The sequence below is a fragment of the Rhincodon typus genome, chromosome 24, assembly GCF_021869965.1.
Source record: "Rhincodon typus isolate 14 chromosome 24, sRhiTyp1.1, whole genome shotgun sequence".
Classification (NCBI taxonomy): Eukaryota; Metazoa; Chordata; class Chondrichthyes; order Orectolobiformes; family Rhincodontidae; genus Rhincodon; species Rhincodon typus.
The window spans coordinates 1,476,801-1,489,954 of NC_063355.1; the positions used below are offsets into that span (position 1 = coordinate 1,476,801).

The 13,154-nt window shown below is 45.5% G+C and overlaps 1 protein-coding gene across 2 annotated transcripts in view; it reads left to right on the top strand.

Moving 5' to 3' along the window:
- Nucleotides 1-13,154, top strand: part of si:dkey-91m11.5 (PH_BCR_vertebrate and RhoGAP_Bcr domain-containing protein) — a 422,142-nt gene that overhangs the window by 322,454 nt on the left and 86,534 nt on the right. Inside the window, exons 16-17 of one of the 2 annotated variants that reach the window (XM_048611239.1) lie at nucleotides 3,021-3,152; nucleotides 12,656-12,751. In XM_048611239.1, coding sequence (XP_048467196.1) covers nucleotides 3,021-3,152; nucleotides 12,656-12,751 — 228 coding nt within the window. The remainder of the gene's footprint in view (nucleotides 1-3,020; nucleotides 3,153-12,655; nucleotides 12,752-13,154) is intronic. The other variant, XM_048611240.1, reaches the window with a different exon arrangement.

Here is a 13,154-nt window from a genome sequence, read left to right on the forward strand (position 1 = left end):
CTTTGTCTTGTGCAGATGCTTTGTGCTTGACCTGTCCTGAAAGTCCCATCAGGCCTGGCTGCTCAAAGATTGCCCATTCTGGTCTGGCCGCAAGGTATTGTTTTGCTTTTGTATATTGCCTGGGCTTATTTTTCCATGGCAACCAGACCTAACACCATATATACTTCAGCCTGATTTTACCATCCCCATTCTAGAGCATTCTGTTTTCTTTTAAATTGAAAGACACAATTTAAACTTCAACAACCTTATAAAATCTATCATTTGTAATATTTAGACATAAACAATCAGGCAAATTGTGAAGAGGGCCTAGGAGCTTCTTGCAAAAGTTTGATGAGTTTGTCTGTACTCTGTATATTGTGCAAGTAGAGTTCGGATGTGATGCATCCCTCATGCAAAATTCCTGCCAACTGACAGCTTAAACTTGTAAAGAATGGCTACTTGAACAGCAAGCAAACAGAATTCTGCAACTACCTCAAAACTGCTTCTAATAGAGGAGTGCAGCCCCAGCAACACTCAAGAAGCTTGACACCATCCAGGACAAAACAGCTCACATAAATGACACATCCACAAACATCAACTCCTCCACCACTGACCTTCAGAAGCAGCAGTTGTATACTATCTACAAGATGCAGTACAGAAATTCACCAAAGATCCTCAGACAGCACCTGCCAATCTCTCAACCACTTGTATCTGGAAGGATGAGGGCAGCAGACACTGTCACTTACAAGTTCCCCTCCAATGCACTCACCATCCTAACGTGGAAATATATCACCATTCGTTCAGTGTGGCTGGGTCAAAATCCTGGAATTTCCTCCCTAATGGCATTGTGAGTCAACCTACAGTGCATGAACTGCAGCAGTGCAAGAATGCAGCTCACCACCACCATTTCAAGGGCAAGTAGGGAGGGGCAATAAATGCTAGACCAGCCAGCGTTGCCCATGGGTAAATATAAAAATAAAACTTTTACATAAATCTGGTCACACCTTCCATGGTTGTGGCGTGTTAGAGATCTGTTAGCATGCTGTCCTCCCAGAGGAGGCAGATGATGGTTGTGACCATCCTAGAGAAAGGAGATGAGACCAATTGCAGTTTCTACAGATAGGTCTCCCAGCGTATTTGCCACAGGAGAGGTAATTGCAGAATTCTCCTCATTTACTTACCAGAGGTATCAACCTTTTTCATGATCTTCTTCGACCTCATGAAAACCTTTGAACCACTGTGTAGTGTCCTCCTCAAATTTAACAGCCTGCGGACATTTGTCACCATTCCCTGCCTGCTTCACATCAACATGCAAAGCCCCGGTCCTCACCAAAGGATGAACCATGGATCCAATATGTTTGCAAACTTAGGTCAAGAAACATTATGTCATCAAACCAACCCTCTTCTCCATTTTTCTTGTCACAACATTCCACTCCATATCTATGAAACTATCCAATGGAGAGAAGCTTCTCTAAAGAGCGAGTAGGAGCGAGTTCAACCTGCATTGCCTCCAGTGCCGTCAAGACACCCTAACCTCTAATTGAGCTGTAACACACAGGCAATGCTTATGTTTATGCTTGATCAGAGGTTGAGCTCCAAACTATCATCAACATATTCATGGACGCTCATGAGAGAGTTAGCCCTGAGGCTAAGCATCTGGAAGAGAAATGTTCTCTACCAGCTGGAGCCTGTGTGGAACACTGTCCCCTGACGATCAAGATTCATGGCGAGTCACTTGACAATATGGATCCATTCCTATACCTCTGGTGCCTCCTTTCAATGAGGGAAGATGTACATCATCACATTTAATGTACCAGAGCAGACTTTTGCCATCTGAGGAACAATATATTTGACACCAAAGACCACAAACTTGACGCCAAGCTCACGGTTTACAGGGCAGTATTGATACCTGTCCTTCTGTTTGCATCCGAGTCATGTAGAAACTTCAGCAGTCATCCCTCCACAAAATCCTGCAAATTCACTGGCAGAATAGGTGTTCCAAAATCATACCCTCACGAGCCAACATTAGCAGTATTGGGGCACTGGTTACTGCCAGTCAGCTGTGTTGGACAAGCTACATTGCCTGTATGCCCAACACAAGACTTCAAAAACAAGTTCTCTACTCAGAGCTTTATCACAGCAAGTGGTTACCAGGAGGGCAGAAAAAATGTTTCAAGGACATCCTTAAAGTATTCCTGAAAAAAATGCAACATCCTCACTCATGGGAAGCTCTTACCCTAAACTGCCCAAACTGGAGAAGGAGATCCACAAAGGTGCCAACTGTTTCTCAACAATTTTACACAACAGGCTCAGGTGGAGGCCAAGTGCAAGCAGCAGAAGGTGCATGCAAAAACCCAGGCAACCCTACCAAACTCTTCAGATACTACCTTCCCAATCTGTAGTAAGTGTGTGCATCCAGCATTAATCTATTTAGTCACCTCAGATCCTTAAATTCCCAGAGTGAAAGAGAGTCATCCTTGGTCTTACTGGACTGTTCAAGGAGACATAATCTGACATCTTCCAGACTTCTGCTTTTTCTGTTCTGCATGACTTAGTTGTCACTTGGTGAACTGATTTGGTTAGAAAATGTCCTTGCCTATTTTGTGTAGAAGATTAATAGAATCATCATTGTTTGCAAAGTGTGCAGGTTTGAATATGGTTTTTTGCTATCGGTGCTCCCTGTCAGACATATCATCATGACACCGAGTGGTCTGGCAAGCACCTAATCCAGCATAGGGAACACTATAGTGAGATTAAAGTTGATATTTTCACAAAGACACAAGCAAGATTTGAACATATTATGTTTAATTGCAGAGTAAGAAAGTAGCAGCAACTATACACATGCACACGCATACACACACATACACTTTCTCACTCTCTCTGACACACTCTCTCTCTCACTCACACACACACGCTGTCACACACACACACGCTCTCACACATTCTCTCTCTCTCACACACACAATCTTACTCTCTCTTACTCCCTCTCCTCTCGCTCACTCACTTTATTTCTGCTTTAACAGTCATACTTTTTTTTACAGGAATTTGAAATAGAACTGGAAGGATCTCAGACGCTACGAATTTTATGCTATGAAAAATGCTACAACAAAACAAAACTCACCAAAGAAGATGCTGAAGTTACTGATAAAATCATGGGGAAAGGACAGATTCAGGTAGGTCCTTCACTCAGTTCAAAAGACTACTGCAAAACAAGTTATTAGATTCACTGGAAACTCAGGGCTGTCTTTGACACAGTTCCAACACTGACCGAAAATTTGTTGGGAAGCCTATGATTCTGCATAATTGATTTGAGGCATGACTATCTCAGGAAAAAGTGTTGTCTTAGAGAGCTGTTTGACCAGTATGAGGTGCTGGCAGTTCTGGAGTACCATCACTGGAAGCAGAGGCAAGCATTGAGAGTACAGGCAGTTCCACAACAAAATAACACCAGGTTAAATCTGAGGTTTTGGAGAGGGGAAGGTTTAGGGAACCAGCTTCAAGAACCCAGTGGGAAGAGGTAAAGGTAGCCTATTCTTTGAGGGGGAAGGGGTGTCTCCAATTGCCGAGGGAGCCAAAAACGTTGTTTAGCCATTACCTACATTGAACAAAGAACAAAGAAAATTACAGCACAGGAACAGGCCGTTTGGCCCTCCAAGCCTGCGCCAATCCAGATCCTCCATCTAAACCTGTTGCCTATTTTCCAAGAATCTGTATCCCTCTGCTCCCTGCCCATTCATGTATCTGCCCAGATACATCTTAAATGATGCTATCATGCCCACCTCTACCACCTCTGCGGCAACGCATTCCAGGCACCCACCACCCTCTGCATAAAGAACTTTCCATGCATATCTCCCTTAAACTTTTCCGCTCTCACCTTGAAATCATGACCCCTAGTAATTGAGTCCCCCACTCTGAGAAAAAGCTTCTTGCTATCCACCCTGTCTATACCTCTCATGATTTTGTAGACCTCAATCAGGTCCCCCCTCAACCTCCATCTTTCCAATGTAAATAATCCTAATCTACTCAACCTCTCTTCGTAGCTAGCGCCCTCCATACCAGGCAACATCCTGGTGAACCTCCTCTGCACCCTCTCCAAAGCATCCACATCCTTTTGGTAATGTGACGACCAGAACTGTACGCAGTATTCCAAATGTAGTCGAACCAAAGTCCTATACAACTGCAACATGACCTGCCAACTCTTGTACTCAGTGCCCTGTCCGATTAAGGAAAGCATGCCATATGCCTTCTTGACCACTCTATCGACCTGCATTGCCAACTTCAGGGTACAATGGACCTGAGCACCCAGATCTCGCTGTGCATCAATTTTCCCCAGCGCTTTTCCATTTACCGTATAGTTTGCTCTTGAATTAGATCTTCCAAAATGCATCACCTCGCATTTGCCTGGATTGAACTCCATCTGCCATTTCTCCGCCCAACTCTCCAATCTATCTATATTCTGCTGCATTCTCCCGACAGTCCCCTTCACTATCTGCTACTCCACCAATCTTAGTGTCGTCTGCAAACTTGCTAATCAGACCATCTATGCCTTCCTCCAGATGATTTATGTATATCGCAAACAACAGTGGTTCCAACACAGATCCCTGTGGAACATCACTGGTCACAGTTCTCCATTTTGAGAAACTCCCTTCCACTACATCTCTCTGTCTCCTGTTGCCCACCCAGTTCTCTATCCATCTAGCTAGTACACCCTGGACCCCGTGCGACTTCACTTTCTCCATCAGCCTACCATGGGGAACCTTATCAAACGCCTTACTGAAGTCCATGTAGATGACATCTACAGCCCTTCCCTCATCTATCAACTTTGTCACTTCCTCAAAGAATTCTATCAAGTTGGTAAGACATGACCTTCCCTGCACAAAACCATGCTGCCTATCACTAATAAGCCCATTTTCTTCCAAATGTTAATAGATCCTATCCCTCAGTATCTTCTCCAGTGGCTTCCCCACCACTGACGTCAGGCTCACCCGTCTGAATTACCTGGATTATCCTTGCTACCCTTCTTAAACAAGGGGATAACATGAGCAATTCTCCCATCCTCCAGGACCTCACCCGTGCTCAAGGATGCTGCAAAGATATCTGTTAAGGCCCCAGCTATTTCCTGTCTCGCTTCCCTCAGTAACCTGGGACAGATCCCATCCGGACCTGGGTACTTGTCCACCCTACTGCCTTTTCGAATACCCAGTACTTCCCCCCCTCCTAATGCCAACTTGACCGAGAGTAATCAAACATCTATCCCTAACCTCAACATCCGTCATGTCCCTCTCCTCGGTGAATACTGACGCAGAGTACTCATTAAGAATCTCACTCATTTTCTCTGACTCCTCGCATAACTTCCCTCCTTTGTCCTTGAGTCGGCCAACCCTTTCTCTAGTTACCCTCTTGCTCCTTATGTACGAATAAAAGGCTTTGGGATTTTCCTTAACCCTATTTGCTAAAGATATTTCATGACCCCTTTTAGCCCTCTTAATTCCTCGTTTCAGATTGGTCCTACTTTCCCGATATTCTTCCAAAGCTTTGTCTGTTTTCAGTCGCCTAGACCTTATGTATGCTTCCCTTGTCCTCTTTGCTAGTCTCACAATTTCACCTGTCATCCATGGTTCCCTAATCTTGCCCTTCCTATCACTCATTTTCACAGGGACATGTCTGTCCTGCACTCTCATCAACCTCTCTTTAGAAGCCTCCCACATATCAAATGTGGATTTACCCTCAAACAGCTGCTCCCAATCCAAATTCCCCAGCTCCTGTCAAATTTTGCTGTAGTTGGCCTTCCCCCAATTTAGCACTCTTCCTTTAAGGACCACTCTCGTCTTTGTCCATCAGTATTCTAAAACTTACGGAATTGTGATCACTGTTCCCAAAGTAATCCCCTACTGAAACTTCAACCACTTGGCCGGGCTCATTCCCCAACACCAGGTCCAGTATGGCCCCTTCCCGAGTTGGACTATTTACATGCTGCTCTAGAAAACCTTCCTGGATGCTCCTTACAAATTCTGCTCCATCTAAACCCCTAACACTAAGTGAATCCCAGTCAATGTTGGGAAAATTAAAATCTCCCATCACTACCACCCTGTTGCTCCTACATCTTTCCATAATCTGTCTACGTATTTGTGCCTCTATCTCACGCTCGCTGTTGGGAGGCCTGCAGTACAGCCCCAACATTGTTACCGCACCCTTCCTATTTCTGAGCTCTGCCCATATTGCCTCACTGCTCGAGTCCTCCACAGTGCCCTCCTTCAGCACAGCTGTGATATTCTCTTTGACCAGTAATGCAACTCCTCCACCCCTTTTACCTCCCTCTCTATCCCACCTGAAGCATCTATATCCTGGTATATTTAGTTGCCAATTTTGCCCTTCCCTCAACCAAGTCTCAGTAATAGCAATAACATCATACTCCCAGGTACCAATCCAAGCCCTAAGTTCATCTGCCTTACCTACTACGCTTCTCGCATTAAAACAAATTCACCTCAGACCACCAGTCCCTTTGCGTTCATCATCTGCTCTCTGCCTACTCTTCCCCTTTGTCACACTGACCTCATTATCTAGTTCCTTACAGGCTTTAGTTACTACCTCCTTACTGTCCACTATCTTCCCCATTTGGTTCCCATCCCCCTTCCACATTAGTTGAAACCCTCCCCAACAGCGTTAGCAAAAGCACCCCCGAGGACATTGGTTCCTGTCCTGCCCAGGTGTAGACCGTCCGATTTGTAATAGTCCCACCTCCCCCAGAGCCAGTCCCAATGTCCCAAAAATCTGAACCCCTCCCTCCTGCACTATCTCTCAAGCCACTCATTTATCCTGCCTGTTCTTTCATTTCTACTCTGACTAGCACGTGGCACTGGTAGCAATCCTGAGATTACTCCCTCTGAGGTCCTACTTTTTAACATGGCTCCTAACTCCCTAAATTCTGCTTATAGGACCTCATCCCACTTATTACCTACATCATTGGTCCCTATGTGCACCACGACAGCTGGCTGTTCACCCTCCCCCTTCAGAATGTCCTGCAGTTGATCTGAGACATCCCTGACCCGTGCACCTGGCAGGCAACACACCATTCGGGAGTCTTGTTTTCGACCACAGAACCGCCTATCTACTCCTCTTAAAATCGAATCCCCTATGACTATAGCCCTTCCACTCTTTTTCCCATCCTTCTGTACAGCAGAGCCAGCCACGGTGCCATGAACCTGGCTACAGCTGCCTTCCCCTGGTGAGCCATCTCCCCCAACAGTATCCAAAACGGTATACCTGTACAGCCTTCCTGCATTTTCTCTGCCTTTTGGTCACCCATTCCCTTTCTCCCTCAGCAATCCTAATCTGCGGTATGACAAATTTGCTAAATGTGCTCTCCACGACTTCCTCAGCATCGCGGATGCTCCAAAGTGAGTCCATCTGCAGCTCCAGAGCTGTCATGCGGTCTAACAAGAGCTGCAGCTGGACACGTTGCCTGCACGTGTCGGAGTCAGGGACATCAGCCGCATCCCTGAGCTCCCACATTGAACAAGAGGAGCATAACACGATTTCCTGCCATTTTTACTCTTAAACTTAGCTTAGTCCTACTATAATATCAAATAATAGATAAATGAAATGAAAAAAATTTTACCAATCACTCGACTTACCTGCACAAGATAAAAAACAAAGAAAAAGAAAAGCCTTACCTTATCAACACACCACAGAGTCTCAGGTTTAGCCACTGCCCAAATATATTAGTTCACTCACCTTCCCAGAGTGCAATTCGACTGCTCCCACTCAGCTCCACTGCCGAAATGAAAAGCTCACCTTCCCAGCAGTCCCCTCGCGTGCTCTCTCCCGACTCCCGCCACTGAACAAATGGAGGCCACTGATTCCACAAGGTAAGTCTTTTAAAATGAAAAGCTTACCTTCCCAGCAGTCCCCTCGCGCTCACTCCCGACTCCCGCCACTGAACAAATGGAGGCCGCTGATTCCACGAGGTAAGTGTTTTAAAATGAAAAGTTCACCTTCCCAGCAGTCCCCTCGCATGCTCTCCCGACTCCTGCCACTGAACAAATGGATAGCAAAAGTTGCTGGGCTTCTTCTACACAGTTGGCCTCCCACTGATGAGGGTAGAATGTCAGCAGTGGTGCACTGAAACCATTAGGAGGCCTTTAGTTCCCGACTTCAAATGGATGGAGGTAGGCCACCCGCTGAATAGTAATTGATTTATTTTGGCTTGGTTTATTGTTGTCACAAGTACCAAGAGACAGTGAAAAATATTGTTTTGTGTGCTAACCAGACCAATCGTACCTTACATGAGTACATCAGGGTAATGGAACAAAATGCAGATTATTGTGTTACACCTACAGAGAAAGTGCAGAGATAGATCAACTCCAATATATGAGAGGTCCATTCAACAGTCTGATAATAGCAGGTAAGAAGCTGTTCTTAAATCTGTTAGTACGTGTTTTCAACCTTTTGTATCTTATGCCCAATGGAAGGGTGGAAGAGGATATAACTGGGTTGGGAGTCTATGATTATGTTGGCTGTTTTCCCGAGGCAGCAGGAAATGTAGGTGGAGTCAATGGAAGGAAGGCTGGTTTCGTGTTGGACTAAGCTAAACAACTCTCTGTAATTTCTTGGACAACACAGTGTGGAGCTGGAGGAACACAGCAGGCCAGGCAGCATCAGAGGAGCAGGAAAGTTGACGTTTTGGGTCGGGACCTTCTTCAGAAATGAGGAGGGGGAAGGGAGCTGGGAAATAAGTAGAGAGAAGAGGGCTGGGGCTGGGGAATGTAGGTGGGATGGTGATAGTTGAGTGGAGGTGGGGAGTGATGGGGATAGGTCAGTGGGATGGCTGGGTCAGATAGGTGGGAGAGAAGATGGACAGGTTGTGTCGTGTCAAGGGGATGAGAGGGCGGGTTGGACATGGGATGCGGTTGGGGGTGGGTAGATCTTAAAACTGGTGAATTCCTTTTATAGGCCGTCGGGCTGTAGGCTCCCAGGTGGAATATGAGGTGTTGCTTCTCCAGTTTGCGGGTGGTGTCATTGTGACACTGGAGGAGGCCCAGGATGGACATGTCACCTAGGGAATGCAAGGGGAAGTTAAACTAGTCAGTGACCAGAAGGTGTTGCCATTTGTTGCGCACAGAACGCAGATGCTCTACGAAGCAGTCTCAGAGTCTACCTTTGGTCTCACCGCTGTAGAGAGGCCACATCGGGAGCAACGGATACAGTAGACCAAATTGATGGATATATAGGGGAACTCCTGTCTGATATGAAAGGTTTGTTTTGGGCCTTGAATGGAGTTGAGTGGGAAGGTGTAGGGGCAGGTGTGGCACTTTCTGCGGCTGCAGGGAAAGTTGCTGGGTGTGGTGGGGTTAATGGGGAGTGTGGAGCGGACGAGGGAGTCACGGAGAGAGCAGTCTCTCTCAATAGGGGTGGGGAGGGAAATATCTCTTTGGTTGTGGGGTCAGATTGTAGGTGACAGAAGTGGTGGAGAATGATACACTGGATGTGGAGGTTTGTGGGGTGATATGACACTTCTGCCCTCACACTCCCTCCCCCAACAAAAATAAAGACAGAACCCCCATTGTCCTCATATATCACCCCACCAACCTCTGCATCCAGCGCATCATTCTCTGCCACTTCCACCACCTACAATCCGACCCCACAACCAAAGACGTATTTCCTTCACCACCCTATCTGCCTTTCGTAGGGACTGCTCTCTCCGCAACTCTCTCGTCTGCTCCACACTCCCTGTTAACCCCGCCACCCCCAGCATCTTTCCTTGCAACCACAGGAAGTGCTACACCTGCCTCTACACCTCCATATGACAGTAAAAACTGTAAGCACACTGAACTTGCTTGTGCTTACCTCCACAACTTCTCCTTTATGGAATTCACCAGTGTTAAAATCTCCCCAACCCCGGCCTCATCCCATCTCCAACCATCCCTCTTCTACCTGCCTCCTTGACTTGACACAACATGTCCATATTCTCTCCCATCTATCCACTCCACCCCACCCACCCCACTGACCAATCCCCACCACTCCCTACCTATCCGAAATGTCAACTTTCCTGCTCCTCTGATGCTGCCTAGCCTGCTGTGTTCCTCCAGCTCCACACTGTGTTACCTCTGACTCCAGCATCTACAGTTCTTGCTATCTCTCTTTAATTTCTTACTGTCTTCGGCAGAGCAGTTGCCATACCAAACTATGACGCATTTGCATAGGATGCTTTCTGTGACGCATCTATAAAAATTGGTAAGAGTCATTGTGGACATGCAGAATCTCCTTTGCCTTCTGAGGAAGTAGAGGCATTGGCATGCTTCCTTGACTGTAGAGTCGATGTGGATGGATCATTGGTGATATTTATTCTTAGGAACTTGAAGCTCTCGACCACCTCCATCTCAGCACCGTTGATACAGGCGGGGGCGGTGTCCTCCATTCGGCTTCCTGAAATCGATGACTAGCTCCTTCATTTTGCTGACATTAAGGCGGAGATTGTTGTCTTTACACATGCCACTAAGCACTCTTTCTCTTACCTGTAGTCTGTCTTATCACTGTTTGAGATCCAACCCACTACGGTAGTGTCATCAGCAAATTTGTAAATGGAGTCAGAACTTAATTTGGCCATACAGTTTTGAGTGTATAAGGGAATACTAAGGGACTGAGTACCCAGCCTTGCAGGGCACCGGTGTTGAGGATTATTGTGGAGGAGGTGTAATCACCTATCCTTACTGATGGTGATCTGCAGGTCAGGAAGTCGAGGATCTGGCTGCAGTGGGGAGCAGAGTCCTAGGTCTCAGAGTTTCATCTCGGTGTTTGGAGATGAGTTTTGTTGGAATAATGGTCTTGAAGGCGGAATTAAAGTTAGTAAATAGGATTTTGACATAGGTATCCTTCTTATTCAGATACTCCAAGAATGAGTGTCGGGCCGGGGAGATGGCATCTGCCGTGGGCCTATTGTGATGATAGGCGAATTGCAGTGGATCAAGGCAATCAGGGAGGCTGGTGTTTCCCCACCTTCAAAGCAACAATATAGGTTAAACATCTTCAGTTCCACAAACAAGGATAAATAAATGGATAAGGTCCTAAAAGCAGGATATAGGGAATGAGATTGCAAGTTAAAAAGTAGAACCTCAAAGTTAATGATCTCAGGATTGCTACCAGTGCCACAGCTAGTCAGAGTAAAAGTAGTAGGAAATATTAGATGAATATGTGGACAGAGAGATGGTGCAAGGGGGAAGGTTTCAAATTCTTTGGCCAGTTCCGGGTGAGGTGGGGTCAGTACAGGCTGGGCTGGTTACACCTGGACAGGATCAGGACTGATGCCCCACGGGGAGTATCTGCTGATGTGGTTGGGAGGGTTTAAACTAAAATGGCAGGTGTGTGGGAACCTCTACGGGGAGACAGAAGAAAGGGAAACAAGGGCAACAAGAAAACACAGAATGGGAAATAAGAGAAGTGATGGGCAAAGAATTCAAAGGCAAGAATCAAACAGGGCCACGGTGCAAAATAATGTTAAAAAGACAAGCCTTAAGGCCTTGTGTCTTAATATGCTGAGTACTCACAAAATAAAGTGGTTGAATTAGTTATGCAAAAAGGTATAAACAGGTATGTTATAGTTTGGTTTGATTTGATTATTGTTTACAATAGATGATTCAGAGTTGAGGACCAAGTTTAGAGTGTCAAAGTTCACAGATGACACAAGATGAGTGGTAGAGCAAAGTGTACAGAAGTCACTGAAAGTCTGCAGAGGGTTATAGATAGGTTAAGTGAGTGGGCAAAAGTCTGGCAGATGGATTACAACACTGATAAATATGAGGTTATCCATTTTAGTAGGAATAACAGCAAAATGGACTATTTTTTAATTGCAGCATGCTGCTATGCAGAGGGATCTGGGTGTCCTTGTGCATGAATCAGAAAAAGTTGGTTTGCAGGTGCAGCAGGTCCTTAAGAAAGTAAATTGAACATTGTCCTTCATTGCTGCAGAGATGGAGTTTAAAAACAAAAAGGTTATGCTTCAGCTGTATAGGGTGCTGCTGAGACCACACGTGGAGTATTGTGTACAGTTTTGGTCTCCTTATTTGAGAAAGGATGCACTAGAGGGAGTGCAGTGGAGATTACTAGGCTGATTCCAGAGTTGAGAGGTTTGGCTTATGAGGAGAGATTGAGTCGACCAGGGCTATACTCATTGCAAATTAGAAGAATGTGGGGGGATCTAATACAAACGTATAAAATTATGAAGGGAATAAATAAGATAGAGCCAGGGAGGTTGTTTCCACTGGCAGGTGAAACTAGAACTAGGGGGCATAGCCGCAAAATAAGGGAGAGTAGATTTAGGACTGAGTTGAGGAAGAACTTCTCCACCCAAAGGGTTATGAATCTCTGGAATTCCCTGTCCAGTGAAGCGGTTGAGGCTACCCTGTTGAATGTTTTTAAGGCAAAAATAGATAGATTTTTGCACAGTAAAGAAATTAAAGGTTATGGTGAGTGGGCAGGTAAGTGGAGCTGAATCCTCGATAAGATCAGCCAGGATCTTATTCAATGGTGGAGCAGGCTCAATGGGCCTCTTCCTCCTATTTCTTATGTTCTTACGTACTGAGATAAAGTGAAAAATATTGTGTTGTGTGCTGTCCAGGCAAATCATACCATACATAAATATATTAGGGTAATAGAACAGAATGCACAATATATGTTACAGCTACAGAGAAGGTGCAGAGAAAGATCAACATTACGATATGAGAGATCATACAAAAGTCGAATAACCGTGGGGAAGAAACTGTTCTTCAATCAGTTGGTATGTTTTCAAACTTGCATCTTATGCCTGATGGAAAAGGGTGGAAGAGAGTGAAACTGGAGTGGGAGGGATCTTGATTTATATTGGCTGTTTTCCTGAGGCAGTGGGAAGTGTAGACGGAGTGGAATGGAAGGCTTGCTTTTTTGATGGATTGGGTTGGGATCACAACTCTCTGTAAATTCTTCTGTTCTTGGAATTATAGAGAGTGGGTTCAGAGATGAGGGAACTGAATATCCAGGGATGTTCAGTTTTTAGAAAAGACAAACAAAGAAATAATGGTGATGTAGCATTGCTGGTTAAGAGGAAATTAGAGCTTAGAAAACCTGGGGTTGGCAAACAATAGTGGGGTTTGTATATAGACCCCAAAACTGTAGTCGTATTGTTGGGGAAGGCATCAAACAGA